At 36.0% G+C, this 16,623-nt stretch overlaps 1 protein-coding gene across 3 annotated transcripts in view; it reads right to left on the reverse strand.

Annotated features, from left to right (window-relative positions):
- LOC134543346 (spermatogenesis-associated protein 13) overlaps nt 1-16,623 on the reverse strand; it is a 250,784-nt gene that overhangs the window by 29,110 nt on the left and 205,051 nt on the right. For all 3 annotated transcript variants that reach the window (XM_063388318.1, XM_063388320.1, XM_063388319.1), the window contains exons 3-8: nt 14,368-14,510; nt 13,321-13,460; nt 11,915-12,107; nt 9,114-9,216; nt 6,056-6,157; nt 3,608-3,697 (exon numbers count right to left, since the gene is read on the reverse strand). In XM_063388318.1, the coding sequence (XP_063244388.1) occupies nt 3,608-3,697; nt 6,056-6,157; nt 9,114-9,216; nt 11,915-12,107; nt 13,321-13,460; nt 14,368-14,510 (771 nt within the window). The remainder of the gene's footprint in view (nt 1-3,607; nt 3,698-6,055; nt 6,158-9,113; nt 9,217-11,914; nt 12,108-13,320; nt 13,461-14,367; nt 14,511-16,623) is intronic.

The following is a 16,623-nucleotide window of genomic DNA, read 5'->3' on the forward strand; positions in this document are numbered from 1 at the left end:
CGGTTGGTGGAATTTTCTTCGGAAAATGTCGAGCAGACAATCGATCTGTGGATGAGGATGATGATGATTGAACGTCTGTATCGGTAGCACCATATGAAGCCAGCTGGTTCCTGAGAGCTCTCATGAACTAAACTTGTTTTGTTGCCATCAGCCCTGGATTTTTCGAACAAAATGAATGAATTTATGATAGACATCAAAAAAAGGTGGAAAAAATTTTTTTTCCACCATTTCATTGATTTTCTTTGAAAGGGGTAGTAACTGAGTAATTGATCAACATGATCAACACCAGTTTTGTTTATATTGTAATCAAGTACAACATCGGGTTTGGTTTTAGCAACTAAGCCACCTCTACCTCTTACAGTGACTTCACTGCATGTGGCTTTGTGCTTCGTGGAGAGGCAGTACACATCATGTGTGTCCTTCCACTTTACAGCCAACAAAGGACCGCACCTGCGAAAAATTGCTTCACCTCTTGCAAGTTCTTTGCATTTCAGTTCAGGTGGCAAGCCTTTGCGGTTTTTTTGTACCGTACCCACAGCCAGGGCTTTTTCATCCCATAACTTATAGAATAATGTAGGACTTGAATAAAATCTGTCCATGTAAATTGTGTGCGCCTTATGAAAATAATCATGACACAATCTCCGGACAAGACTCTCAATAGAGTTTTCCACACTTCCAGCACCACCAGTATAAACCTCACAGTTTAGGACATATCCTGTATTGGTGTCACAAAGAATATATAACTTTATACCATACTTATGAGGTTTATTTTTTATATAAACGCGGAAGTGTAAACGTCCTCGAAAAGGACACATTCCTTCATCAATTGTCAGGTTTTCTGATGGATAAAGACAGGCCTTACATTGACGGACAAAATGATTGAAAAACGGCCTGACTTTATGTAGAGGGTCGTGATTTTCTTGTCCTCTTGGTACGTAAGTAGCATTGTCATTTATGTGTAACATGAATAATATTGACCGAATCTGTCTCTGCTAAGGAGACGCCCAGGAAATGGAGTGTGCATTATGTTGTCATTTGACCAATAATCTGTTATCTTGGGTTTCCTGACCAAGCACATGTGAATGATCACTGCAAAGAAGTAATATATTTCTTGAAGCTTGACCGTAGTCCAACGCTGCCACATTGAATTTGGTTTCAATTTTTTTGCCCGTTTCATTTTGTAAATCATGGTACCTGCATATCGATTTGTTTCAGTCTTTATATTTTTTATGACGTCTGTGCCAAAAAATTTAGAGAAACAGGTAAGTTCATCAGAAGTTTCATCAATGTCGATAAGAATGCCAGATGCTTCCTCAAAAACAGGCAGCTGTGGTTGGTTGTCCATTGATACCCAGCGATTGACTCCAGGTTTTTCATTTGCTAGTAATCGTGTTCTTGTATTGGAATCTGAAACGAAAATCATATGTTTTTTACATTGTTTGCGTAATTTTTTTACTTTTACGTAAATGTGAAAAAAAAACGATTACCAGCTTATAAAGAAATTCAAAGGCACAAAAATGTAATATTTATGAAAGCTGGGTAACTTACCAGAAACGTTACTTGTGCTATGTTTATCCGAGTGGTCTTGTCTATTCGCATTGCTCAGCTGCGCAATGTGGACTAGCGGAACATCGTCTTCATCTAAAAAATAATAATGTGACATTCACATTTACATGTAAGGGTCCAAGAGCTAATGTAAAATATCTACAATACACAAGGGAAAAAAAATACGAACCACTATCAGTACCTGTATCAGGTGTCTGTGATGGACGAGCTTGTGAAAGTCCCGTTTTCTGTGTAAAACTGCTCTTCTGTTTCCTTATTTTTGCAAAATCTTCATCTTTAAATAAAAAAACATCCTGGTTAAGATATGTACAAAAATAATAATTTTTATACATAGGTAAAACAAGTTTCAAGCTCATTCGGCAGGTTTTGAATAATTGCATACAAACCTGATGTGTCAGAATATTCAGACGATGGTTCATACAAAGAATCAGAACTGCAGTTATCAGCTTCTGAACCAGAAGAAGCATAAAATTCTTCATGTTCGAAAAATTCGTCACTCTCGCGCAATCTCTTTGCCATTTCTACTGCAACAAAACCGCGGTAATTCCCCTGGCACGATGAAACACGCCCGAAGCAGCTTCAAACGTAAAACAGTACAGCAGATGCCATCTAGCGGCAACCGATAGTACTACGACGACTGCGGAAAGAACGCCCGGCAATCCAAGCCCATTTATCGCTCGAGCAAGCACATATTAGTCCATGAAAACGTGCGCTCGAGTGAGGCGAGCGCCGTTCATTGTATTAAAATACTATGCTCGAGCTGAGCTCGAGCATGGACCCGAATGTGTTAACTTGCATTTGGTGTTACGTGTTGTTTGACATGCTTTGCAGTGTCATTTCGGTCTTATCGCAATTCACCATATAATCTTGACCCTAGATATTACGCGTGATTGACAAATAAAAATATTCAAAATACAGTGAATAGTTTATAATCTTGAATTCTATGGCTCCGCACATTCTGCAATCTGGCACCAATCGAGCCGCTTGCATTCAGATTCTTCCGGGTGAACTACGGCTGTTTACCCTGGCTGCCAGGTGGCATTACTGCACTGCCAGTGTTTTAAGTGCGCTCATAGTTCATCTTTGCTGTAGGTTTTCTTTTGATTACAAATTTTCCTGTTTTCGAGGAGGTTATTTTTCACATTTGTTATTCCTGTTAAAAATATACTGACGTTTGATAATCCAGCAAAATTGCTAACACAGCATGGCCATAGTCCAACACATGGCAGTTTAAATTCCTTTGATTTCACAGTAAAACCTAGTTTATTATGTCCTCGTTGATCTGGATCCTTGGTTAATTAGAATCAGATCTGCAGAAGATATTTTAATTAATGTTCTCATAAAAATGACAGTTGTATTCTACTTATTTAGAAAACAAAGACGGTTAGCATACTATAATGTACCTGACAGTGGTTCACTCAAACGCCATACATATTATGTAATTTTGCCACAAAACATAGTTTGGTAATTTTCTCGCGTCTCAGATTTTCCGTAAATAAAATAATAAAATTCCAAAAATTAATTTTTAAAACACTAAAGACATTTATCTATTTACCCTGTAAACAGTGTTTATTAATTCCTACTGTTTTGTGAGAAATTACTGTTTGTAGTTCACATTTGATAGGCTATGCAGTGAAGCGGCCACCACCATGTTGTACATACTTAGTTGCGTTGTCGTTTCTGTGGTTTTACATACTTAAGAACGTGTATATTTCTGATTTTTATATAGCAACAAAATGTAATATAAATAATAACTTAAAAAAAATATACTTGAGCCCCTACTGTGCATCCAACCCAAGCGTCAACACTTGACAGGGATACCTATTTTTTTAGCAGTATTGCGGTACGACACACCAAACATGTTGCGCGTGATAGCACGTAACCTGATGTATGAAAGGAATTGCCATTGCAAATATCAAACGGGATAACAGTAACATTCTTAGATGCATACAAGTTGAACAGAAATATTTGTGGACAAATCAACTAAGCTATAGCAGCAGCTGTCTGAAAAAAGCGCAGTGTGCAACGCTACTGCACAAACCTTGAATTTATCTATGAGAATCTGGTTGATGACCTCCGACTGAGGACGTGACGACTTGTCCGAAGACTTGCTGTTGACTCGACGTCTCACCTGCGAACAGGAAAGAGTAAAGTAACATTACTGTCAACGAAAAAAACTTAAGGATGACTCAGTCACACACACTGCAAAGTCAAATTCACTACTTTGTCCTGAGGAATAAAATAACCTCCGAACATCTCAATTGCAAATTGCCAACACTCCTCTTCCGAACAACATAAATGTCTCAGTATACACAGGAAAAATGTTTTCAAACCAACATTTATTTGTTTTGTTAATAAAAAATAAATAAGACCGTAAAAATTTATCAACAAAAAATAACAAAATAAATGCAAAAAATTACAACAAAATTTTGATTGGATTTTCACAGTATTTCATAGCATTTTTTGGTTGATAAAAATAAATAAAACCAAAAATTTATCAACAAAATTTTTTAACATATGCTCAAAATTACAAAAAAAAATTTTTTACTGGAATCTCCCAGAAAATCAAATACATAAAACATCAAGTTGTAGATAATTTGCCGAATTTTCATGTGCCAGTATAGTTTCAATGGGAATAGCATAGAAAAATTAATACACAGTACATTATATTTAAAATAAGTTGTATAAGCTACTCAATGGCAAGAGAAAATACATATGTGCATTACTGTTTAAAACATGTCTCTCATATTGCGTTGTATCCATGATTCAGATCTCTTCTTCAAATATCAGTACTAAGTATACACAAATTTATGAGTTCTGCAGAGTTATAGCTTTTGTTGATTTGGCATACTCAAATACCCGAATCCACCCAAAAAAATTTGTAGTCAGCACTGATTGTTTCAGGATTACAGAGGGTGCAGGGCCGTTGAGAGAGAAACCAAGGGCACATTACTGAATGAACAATTATGTAAATCACACAATATATTTTTAAAAAAATTAATATTAAAGGTTACCATGGCCATAATTTTGAATGTGAAGTACATGTAGTTCATAACTTGTATGTTAACAATAATTTTTTTTTTAATTTTGTACAACTCACTATCTGGGTTAACTCATGCAAATAAAAAAAAAGAGCATGTGTAACTCAGTCCGCATGATAGGAGTGAAACTTCTTTGGCAATTCAAACCTCGACACTTAAGAGAGAAAGAAAAAAATTTTCTGGGGAAAAAAAAACCTTGTAGTATTGATAGGATTTAAGGAATATATTTAAAGGTTCAAAATGAAAACATTACAGCTAAAATATGTTACATTTTTGAATTTATTTTCTGGATATTTATGATAATTTTGATATTATAGATACATGGTAACTAATATGAAAAGTACGTAAGAAACCGTTCACATTTTGTTTACAATATTTTTCACTTGGCTAGCCTAACCTAACTGAGTGTTTACACAAATCTATTGTATTTTAAATGTCACTAACCTAACCAAATAAATTAACTGTTAATTATTGTATATTAAAATATTGAAATGCTGTTTTATGCCAAGATCAGACTGAGTTTTTTTCCCAAGTATTTAAGAAACCTAAACTTTTTTTTGTATTTATTAGAAATTTGATTAAAATAAAAATAAATTAATAAACATGAATTAACCAAACTATTACTCTCTTCAAAATAACTGCTTAGGATATCAATAATTATTGATCAATAATTAATTATTAATTAACAATAAATATTAATCACTGTTGAAATACTTACACCATAAAGAAAAACTGTGTGTTTTACAATTTCTTCAAACAATTCTGTCATTTGGAACTTGCCAAATCTCTGAACAAAATATGAAATTCATAACAGGTAGTGCTCTCTATATGGAAAATGCAGGGACTGTCGCAACAGTGCTCTCTACGCTGCTGGTTGAACAAGGAGGAATGCGAGAGCGCTGGTAGCAAATATAAAATTCAAGGCACTCACAGCTGACTGTATAGGACACCTATTTCTATTTTTGAAACAAGCGCATGCGCACACTCTTTGTCTTATTCTTTTGTTCATTTATCTCTCTTGGGTATTTTTTTTTTGGACAGGGGACAAATCATTGCACAAAGAGGAGACTGAAAAGGAGCCCAGCAACATATATAGCATAGTGCTCTCTTTATAGCTTTTAGGACAAGTACATAATTCTCTGTCCTTTTTACGTTAGAAACGTTTCACAACAATGTTTCACGAAAACGTTGCATTAAAATTTGGACTTGAAATTTTACTATCATTGAGCTTTTAAAGGTGTTTCACTTCAAAAATCTAAAACTCAACTGGGACCCCTGGTGCCCCCCCCCCTCTCTCCTCCCACCCCCTCTACCCCTGTCCCTCACACCAGCCTGAGGGTGCCGAACCGATAAATGCCGGATTAAATACACCCGACTGAAGCACAAAGAAAAACACACTTGTACAATCATCCGACAGCCACGACAGAAGTGTCACGGTGGTCACTCACGGCTGGAGGGCTGTCCATCTCGTCCAGTGGCTCGTCGTCCCCGAGATGGTCCGTGTCATGAGACTCCGAGCTGTCTCCCGCCGTGTGGCTGCCAGCCACCATCTGCGGGGAACACAACCGAACAAACATCGAGCTGCGTAGTTCCTCCGACATCCGAGGCTCACCAAAACAAACACAGCCCTGCTATGTACTACAGAGTTTGGAAATGTTTCAGCTCAGTTTCCTGAAGTGGTGGGCCAAGCTCAGTATTTTGGGAGGGGTGGCTGTCTGGAGGGTGTAAAAGAGTATTAAGGTGCTCTTGAATAAATGTAAAGTACAAAATTTTGAAAAATTAAAGCTCTTTAAAAAAGCTATTTTAACACATGTTTTACATGTCAAAAGAAGTTAAGTCAACCAGTAGCACTAAGAAAAATCTAAAATATTAGAAATTATTTACAATGAACTGACTTCAAAGGTTAGGAAGTGCCCAGAATAGATTAATTTTGTTATAACTCTCGTGTTTATGTTTTATATCTAGTGGTTATAGGATATTTTTTAGGGGGGAGGGGGGGAGGGGGGTGTTTTCCATCACCCCTCCCATATAGAACCACCATTGGTTTCCTAGAAAGTTAAATTTTCCAATTAAAACTAACTTACATAAAAGAAATTATTAACCTGACAAATGAATAAAATATTAAACACTAGATATAATAATTTAATAATGAATTATGTTGAGTCCGTTTTCAGAAAATATATTTTGTTTATGTTAGTAGGTATATTGTTTTATTTACTTTTGTAACATGTGTAAATTATTTACATTTCCATACATGGTAAATATCACCATTTTAATTTTATTGTCTAATGAGAGTTGTGTTAAGCTGACTAAACAAATTTATTTGAAATATGATACATTTTTATACGTTTCCTTCTTTGGCTGTGGTGTAGTTTGGAAGGTAAGTACGTAAAAAAAATTTCCAGAACAAGGCTGTTTGGAGAAATGTGTTAATTTGGTCAGTCTCAAAGTACCGAAATATATTTTGATGTTGACAATTAAGTATTTAAAAAATTAAGTCAAGGTATTATGCAGTGAATATTGCTGGTGCAATAATCAAGAGGGTACTGCTACCAATTTGCAGTGATTTGAGGATTTGAAGGCAGATCAAAGTTTACTGTCTCATCGAAACTTCACTATCCTTTGGTGCATAGAAGGACGATCATCATGTTGCTGAAACTTTATCACAACTGTGAGGTACAATAAAATACTAAAAGACACTTATATTCATATTGACCAACTATACATTTTTAAATTACACATTTCAGACAAGATCAAATCAAAACTTTTGAATGTACCTACATTCCTCAATTACAACTAGTGGTCTGATTTTTAATTTTAGTATGTACGAGTTTTCTGCTGAAATGTTTAATTGTATAACTGTTTTCTGCACAAGTTACTCAACCACATAAACTTTTACAATATGTATTCTTTCAGGACAGTAGAAACTTTGTTATCTTGTGATTTACAACTGTATGTATTTTAATTTAGAATCTTTATTAGTTTTAATTGTATTTAAGTTGTTATTTACTTATTTAAGTCTTATTTTTCATGTGAAAAGTGTGATTTACACTGATGATCTTATACTTAGTGTAGTCCTCTGTGTAGCCTACAAGTGTTTATGAAGATTTTTGAAAAATAGTTTTTGATTTTATATAATTGTTATTGCATTTTATCTTTTTATAAATTTGATCAAACTACAATACCTATTTTTGTATTATTGTGAGCACAAGTAGGTATATTTGAATACTATTTTCACATACACTATTTTGATTACAATTAAAATTTCAATCACATAATTTTAATTATTTCCATATTTTTAAACAACCATACCTAGTTAGTTATTGTAATATTTTATACACTTTTATTATTTTGTCATATTTCTACTACATTACACTATCTTTGGGAATATATTGTTAACTGGATCAACAGTATCAGATGCAAGCATTATTTACTATGAGCTTGGAAAAACATTACAAACAATAGTCCACACATCCATTTTCCAATTTAACTTAATTTCCATAAGAACACAATTAACCTAAGAAATAATAATAGTACTCAACACTTTATATAGTTATGTATGATAAATAGTACAGATTTTAAGAGACACAATACAAAAAAACAAATTACGGTTTATATTTGAATGATGCGTGTACTTTATTATATTACCTCACTGGTATTTCATCAACACTAAACATGTAATAGTTATTACAGTGAAAGGTCTGTAAACAGGTATTCCATAGTTCGGCACATTCTACAATCCGTTACCATTCTAACCGCTCTGTTCAGATTTTTTTCGGGTGGATTCAGGCTATTGTTCTTGCAGTGCCAGCATTTTTATTCCACTCAAAGAGTTTATCAGTACAGTGTTTCCTGTCTTCTAGACAGGTTACATTTCCCGTTACACAAGTAGAGACCTGTATTTTCAAAGTGAAAATTCTTTGGCCACGATGGGAGTAAAATTTGAAGGCAGAATTTTAATGCAACGTTTTTGTGTAATATTGTTGATTTCTGACGCTAAATGGTTGCAGACGGTGCAGAGAACTGGGCGGGCCGCGGGATCACGTGGCAGCGTGTGGCTCGGGTTGAACCCTGCCATTCTGCAGGGATAGGCGGGTCGCGGTCACTGTGAAAGGTTTTCAATACAGCATATTCGGGAATTCGGGAATTCTGCCATACCGGACTGAAAGACTCGCTCACATTTTTTTTTTTTTGTTTTGTTTTGCACAACAGAAACTGTTCATAGTTCCTGAGTCACTATGGGCTGCTCCATAAAAATTGAATCACACTTGAAATGACAATGTTGTTAGCATAGAAACAAAGTTAACGTATTGATTCCAGTTTTTAGACTATTTAATGTGGTAAATAGAGTAAAAAAATTAAAAAAACTAAAACCATTGTGTGTTCGTAAATTTTCATTTATTGTAATTTTAAAGCATCAGCACATTTTTTTTTTAATCAATATTTTCTTAGATGCTGAATTTCTTGAACTTGAAGGTTTTTTAAGTTAAATGGGAATCAATTTACCTCCAACTGAATTCCACTGTCTCCGCTGTTGCATTTTGCATTGCGAGCAGCCTTCTTCCCTTTCTTCCTTTCCTTGCTCGATCGCCACACCAGAGGACCAAATCTACAACACGAAAAAAAAAAAAGAACGTTCTCAAATTTATAAAAAATAAATTACCCAAAACATTCACCTTACATGGTCATGGTACACTCCATCATTCTCTTTATTCCCTGGGTAGACATTGTCTGTTGTAGTGTGGTAAGCAACAATTAAAACAACTTTTGCTTTTTTTTTAAAAAATACATACTGCTAAAATACTGTACTTTCTATATTATGTTTATTACTTTAAGTGGTTAGTTTACAGTAATTTGTTTTAAAGAATATATTCTAAATTTGCAACTTTGAAGTAAAATAGAATGTACTTTCTAGTTCTAGGGATTATTTTGTTCACAATATAAAAGCTCAAAAAAAAAAAAAATTATATTAAATTTCCCTGGCATAAATTTAGTGCAAATACAATAAATTATACAAATATATAAATTAACTAGCAAACCACCCCAGCTTCACAAGGATGCATTCTACTAATATGACATCATTTAGATTTAATAAGTAAGTACTTACAAGTATAAGGTTCTCATAAGTGTCCGGTGTTTTCAGAAATTGTATACATACTAACACGTACTACCCATAACTAAAGAATTTCTTCGTAAATAATTTTGACAGTTTTTTTCATCATGTGCCAACACAATCAAGTTTTTTTTAAAATATAATAATAATTTACACACGAAGGTGAGAAATATCAACCCAGATGCTACAGATAAACTGATAAAAATAATTAGGTACCTACTAAATAACAATGTGCTAAAAAACACAGTTTGATGGAACACATTTTATATGGTGTAAAGGTCAATTTTGATCTAAATTAAATGTCTAAGGTAACTAATATATTTAATTGGATAAGGATGAATAGCAAGTCAGTCGAAATAGCTTCGCAAATAACTCATTTTTTAAACAATTTTTAAAGATAAAGATGGTTACTGTGGGTCACCCTTAGAAGATTAGAGATACCTATACTATCAGGGACTTTACTGTAGACCTTTTTAGGACCTACAATTCTGTAGTAAATTAATTAGATGTATCAGTCCTGTAAGCACCCTAACAGCATCTTTTTATGACTTGATTACAAAAAATTGAGATTTCTCTACTATCTTTAAATTTAATATGAATGTTTTATACACATAAACCTTCCAGAAGGAATTCTCTAAATGATAAAGAAAACCGCATCAAAATTCATTGTGTGGTTAGAAAGAAGTACTAAGCCAATATACAGAAGGGGATAGTGACTTTGTTTTATACTATTTAATAAAGACTGTTACTAAAATAAGTGTAAAAAGAGGGAATATTACACTAAACCAAATTTTGTTGAAATTTTCGTAGAATTTCAGTTGGAAGGTTGTAAGATACAGCAGAGTGTAAATCCACATACTAGCCATATTGAAGGGCTTTGAATAAATGTTTTCAGCTAATTATCTATCAAGTAGGCATTCTGCGTAGCATTAAGATTTTTTTCAAGCGAAAGAAATTGTGGATAAATTCAGTAGTCTACTCTAAAACTGTAACAACTGACAGCCCTATGTTCCGCTAAGAAAAATGCCCCGTTAAGACTTTCCTTGATCCGCCATATGGGGTTATTGCATTTTTATGCCATTACTTTACATCTAGGACCATTCCTAAGGATGTTTCACAATATAAGCGTCACATTTTGTGTTCTGTAGCAATTCTCATTACCAGATTCATGCAAAATGTTATCTGATATTTGTAAAAATGTACAGCTTTGAGGAGGGTAGGGGTGGGGAAGCACCTGCAGGTGGGAGGAAAAGAACACTGTTATGTTACAACTTGAATCAATATTTTTTACTTTTATTTAATGTTGTAAAGTAATATATATTATTTTCATTCACATAAAATAATGTGTTTTAAAACTTTCTTAGATAGTATTAAAGGTATTTTGATTTAAAATCTTTTAAAAATTTACTAATAAAAAAAAAGCCTTACATTTTGGGGTAAGGGGAAATTTCACCCCCCCCCCCCCCACCCCCCATGGATCTGCTATTGCTCACTAGAATTCATTTTCTGAGTTTTCACAGCTGGGTAACATAAACAATATTACTTTATAGTCTGATTGTTGAAAAATTTCTACATTTATAACTAGAATTTGTTTTATAAAATCTAGAGAAAGATGCAATTTCGATCTGCGCCATAGATTTTTTTTCTTGAATACGCCCGACTTGAGTTGTCTATAATTCCGAGCATATTTATGAGTCATACGAGACGAGTAATTTTCAATTTAACACCGTTTTTCAAATATTTTCCGGCGAATATACTTTGGAACCTAGTAGTAATCTGCAAGCTCTTCGTAATGACACCCGAGTCAATGTCCTCGCTGATTGGGTTTCCACGCTTCACCAATTTATAAATTTACACCAAGCTAATTCGCAACAACCACGCCCATGCGCTTACACTGGTATAACGTCACAGTCAAAAGAAATACTGTGCGACAAATATGATCTATATGTTGTGGGCTCAACCATTGTTGACTCGTTATAAGTCTCGTAGTTATTAGCGATTCAAAACTGTCGGTAGTATGTCACACAAGAAGTACGACCATCTATCACTGTGACGAGCGAACAGAAGTTTTCACGTCAAAATAAAAAAAAATCCAATTCGGTAGGAGTGGCCAAGCCCTAAGTCCCAAGGACAGTGAAGAGTTTGCCACACGCGGTTCCTAAGTTAGTTTTTATTCGGTGCAGCAGGAACACACTTGAACTTGGGGTCGACCGCAGCTTCGTCCTTGAGTCCCTGGGTCTCGGCGAAGGCGGGTGGGAGGGGGTGTTCCTCGCTCGACGGATCTTCCATCGCGTCGTCCCCCACCGCCTCGCGGCTGCTGCCTCGCTTCTGGAACTTCAAGGCCAGGCTCTTGCGGAACTTCTGCAGGACGCTTTCGGACACGTTGCCTGGGAACAACACCACGACGTCTTGCCTGCACTGCTGATTTTTTTTTTTTTTTTTTTTTTTACGGTAAGCAGATACATAATTGTAAAGTAGAAAACGATTTTGTATTATGAAAACATAACAGACAGGATACTTAAAACACTAGACAGAACGCTGATGAAGGTCAACCTGCAATTGAAAAGTTATGTTTTATCATGTATTTTTCATGTCTTATCTCTATTAATGTCAATACTTGCAAGTTCTGCGACATTAAGTTGAAGGAAGGACAAATTATGAGACATATTCATGTCTTAAGTAAAAATTTAGACTTAAAGGTTCTGTGTGATTTCTGTTTAATGTGGTTTAATAATAACCTTGCCTTCAAGAAATCAATGAAAATCCACATTATGTGAATTTAATTGTATTATCTAGCTTTCAGAAAAATTAAGATTGCCTTTCCCAAACATAATATCCAAGCAAATATTTAATCCACTAAACCCCCTTGTATTGTAGGCAGTTACCCAAACAGTATTACCAGAAAATTAACGAGCTGGGACCTCTGACTCACTTTGCTTGCTTCTACTCAATACGGCGTGAACCATGAACAATCTTTACAATACCTATAGCATATGCACACTCACTTATGGTAGAAACTGAAGAACTAGCCGTTCTTTTGATGCTTACACAACCTATTGTATCAACTAAAAAATATTTTTCGGCAGTCATTCGTTGGTGTTCAAAACATTTTCACATCCTATTTTCGATAAATATTTTTCTTTCAATTTTTGCATGTTCATGTTAAAAATTTGACAACAATACATAAACATGAAAGGGTGTATGTACACAGCAGTTGGTTGGCTATCATATTTTCACTAAAAGACAGCGCCACAAAACCCACAAAAAGGCCACAAAGATGCATGATAGTATGCAAGCAACCCGTCCTTTCTGCGATTCTGTACGGATCTTTTCAGCTATTCTGCAGGTTAGTAAAAAAAATGGCTGACATCCTTTAAGATGCACTTTTTTGAGGATTCTTTAGACTAAGTGGGTTTTTAAATTTTTTTTTTCAGAAACAGCTGTTGTATCAGCCAGACAGCCATAAAATAAACGGTCGTGCAGACCGTGAGATGTGAAGTGCTGTGCAGTACTGTGAAAACAAGTACCGCAGAAGTACTGGCACTAAACAGGCAGGTTATCGACGTCACGTGCTACGTCAGCGCAGCGAGTGGCCGGTACCTGAGATACTGCGCTGGGACTGCGACAGCTCTTTATCTTCGTGAAGTCTTGGGTGAGAGAGGAGAGGCGAAGAAGCGTCTGAAGACAGGAAAGTTGAAGCTGCCGTCTGGTCTTTGCCAGAATGTCCATGGGACCATGTCCTGAAAGAAGAAGGTTAAACGATCATTGCTAGACAGAAGAAATATTCAAGTAGCGTACATGTTTTAGCGGCCATTGTCTAATAAACTAAGTTGGTGTTCTGATGTTGAGCAGCAGAGATGTTGTATACTGCACAATCAATCCACTTCGAAGAGGCTAACCTCAAAAGTTTAGTATAAAACTTTTCATCACAAGAGATGCCAATGAAATTTCAGGTATGATTATTTCACCGGCTCGAAGTTAGACCGAAAAATATTTTAAAAGCGTTATTCTTCAGCAGGTTACTGTTAACTTATATTATTATCTTTACAAATATTTGTATAATTGGTACTGTGTCATTTGACGTAAATATAACTGAAAAAAATGTTATAAGGCTACAGAAACTTTTCCCAGACATACATATTGTGTCGAACTATTTTACAATGATTGCATATGTTCGTTACAGATCTTTGTTGCATAAAAATAAGCATAAGGAATTGAGAATATTTGTAAGATGCTATGGCACAGGTCTAATTTAATGACTATTTTTCTCCTCAAACATACATACACATATATTATTGTTCAAATCATTTTAATAGCTTGAAACTTAACGTGCTGGTCAATACCTAATTCAATTCATGATTTTGTATTCGAAAAAACTTTCACAGATTTTGTTGCCACGTATAATGATGTGATTATACCGGAAATTGGATCTTAAGCATTTATAAAACTGACCCAAGGATAATAAACCGGAAAAAAAAATATCAAAATATCCTACGATAAAATAGCAACACTATCATCACGTAGGTTCCAGGTTGGTTCAAAAACGTTTTGGAAAAGAGTAATTTTTGCCAAATATTCCGGGGAGGGGGGGGAGAGCCCTCTTTAAAAGCGAACCGGCCAGGGGTATAGGTCCACTGCAGCACTCGCCTTCTGATGTCCCAGTCGGACCGGCTGGTCATTGGCTCGTCCAGGGGTGTGCAGCTGGAGGTCTTGTGGCGGACAGACTTGGACAGCCCTGGGGAGCGGCGGTACTGGCCGCCGGCCTCCGAGTCCCGCACCTCCTTTACCGGCTAAAAAAACAAAACAAACAAAACAAATATGTGAGCTAGTCTTTCAGTGATCACCAGGATGTGTGGCATCTAACCTCGGTAACGACCAAGATTCAGGTGTTCTCATGTTGCAAATACACTTAACAATAAGAAACTCAGACACGAAATTTCGTAATAAATTTACGAAAAATTGTGTTTTCAACTTAAATCCTTGACGCGAATCACGCGTAGTTTCCACACCCGCCGTTAGAATTCGATGCCGGAGCAGCTACGTCGACTATCGAATCATTCGATTAGCATACCGAAATTTTAAACTTTATAATGCAATTACCATCTTGTTAAAATTCACTAAACGAATAGTACTATAAATTCCCTATGGTTTTGTGAACTTTGGCTCGCGCAGTTCGCTACAGATGGCAGCACCGTGGTTACACATTTCCGTTCCATTCGCGTAATTACTCCTACCAAATGCCTTATACCAAGAGCTGAGATGTTACATATCAAAAACTTTTGGAGTTTTCTGGAGTTGTCTAGCCACTGGTACATACTAAACAGCTAAGTGAATCCGTTCTATTGAACACATTTCTTAAGATTATTTGTGGTGCGTACTGTTAAAACAGGACACAAGTGCATTCACAAGAATTGCTGTTTATGAGGAGGGCCGAGCTATTCGCCTCTGACATTAAAAAAAAAAATACATAGGGAGGAAAATAACAGACAGACCTCAGCCTTGCTGCTCCAATCTCAACATACTATTTTAATGAACAAAGAACCTTTTCTCTCAGAGTTTGTCTATGTATACAATACAAATCTTGGCAAAAAAAACCGGGGCACCAATGATTTGAGATATTTGGTTTTTGGAGTTGTGTTATTACCTTCACAGTGCAGGAAATTGAACTTTTCCCGGCACACTACACCTGCAATGGAAACAAGCGAGTTTTTGGAATTCCAAAACATGTGATCACTGCTACCTACAAGAATAGAACGTATCGACTGCATCACGGTAAAATGATGTAACCCATATTCACTTCAATGTGGGTTACGATCTCTTACCGTCGATATATTCGATGACATAAGCTTGACGGCGAATCCGGCTGGTTCTGAACGGGCTTCCGGTGACTTCCACTTGTTGGATACAAGCTCAACATGCCTCCTTGCCGAGTGTCGAGAGAGGATAACTGTTAACGGCAGGAGTACTTTCGCGCAAGGCAATCGTCGCGTTAACGCGTTTTGTGTAATAACACAGTTAACGATCATCGCTGCTATATCCATTAGGGAAAATTGCACGGCGCGGTGTACGATCCCCCCAGCTTCGATTACGACCATCCTGTCCGTAGTTCGGGGATAATGACATTCTGGCACGGACTCAGCCCGGCAAGATCCTTCTTATTTCCTTGCTCCTTACGGTGGTCATCACACGAAAACCCATCGCTGCCCGCAGGGATAGCTCTCTCCAACGATTCACCACGTGGTACGGTCAAGATCACACGTTACAAGCCATACATTTATTACGATCATTCGAACAGTGTACACTTTAATGTTTTATGTGTAGCATATTAGTCCTCGACGTTTGGTAGAAGTAATTTCTTGAATGGAACTGAAGTCGCATGGAACGGAAAATGTGTAACCACGGTGCTGCCATCTGTGGCGGATGGGGCGAACCAAAGTTCGAAAATGCAAAGGGAAACTTTAAAGTATTAACAGTTTAGAGAAATTTAACAAGATGGGCAGTATTTTAATACAATTCATTGTCGAAAATCACGTCCGAGGCCGGGGTATGGTATTTTTTTTTAGACTTTTTCTCTTATCGGAACCATTTCATTATATAGTTTAAAATTTCGCTCCGGAAATCGAATGATTCGACAGTCGGCGTAGCTACTCCGGCAGCGAATTATAGCGGCTGGTGCGGAAACTATGTGTGATTCGAGTCAAGATATGGAGTTGGAAGCACATATTTATCACGCTCGGCATTATTTTAAAGAATTCTAAGTTAAATTTCGTGTCAATGTTTCGTATTATAAGTTTATTTGCGGCATGAAAACACATAAATTTTCTCGATACCGAGGTTAGATTTTACACATCACTGGCGAGCATTGAAGGATTCGCACAATTTTTTTTAATGTTTTCCTAAACA

Source organism: Bacillus rossius (assembly GCF_032445375.1).
Source record: "Bacillus rossius redtenbacheri isolate Brsri chromosome 9 unlocalized genomic scaffold, Brsri_v3 Brsri_v3_scf9_2, whole genome shotgun sequence".
NCBI classification, from domain to species: domain Eukaryota; kingdom Metazoa; phylum Arthropoda; class Insecta; order Phasmatodea; family Bacillidae; genus Bacillus; species Bacillus rossius.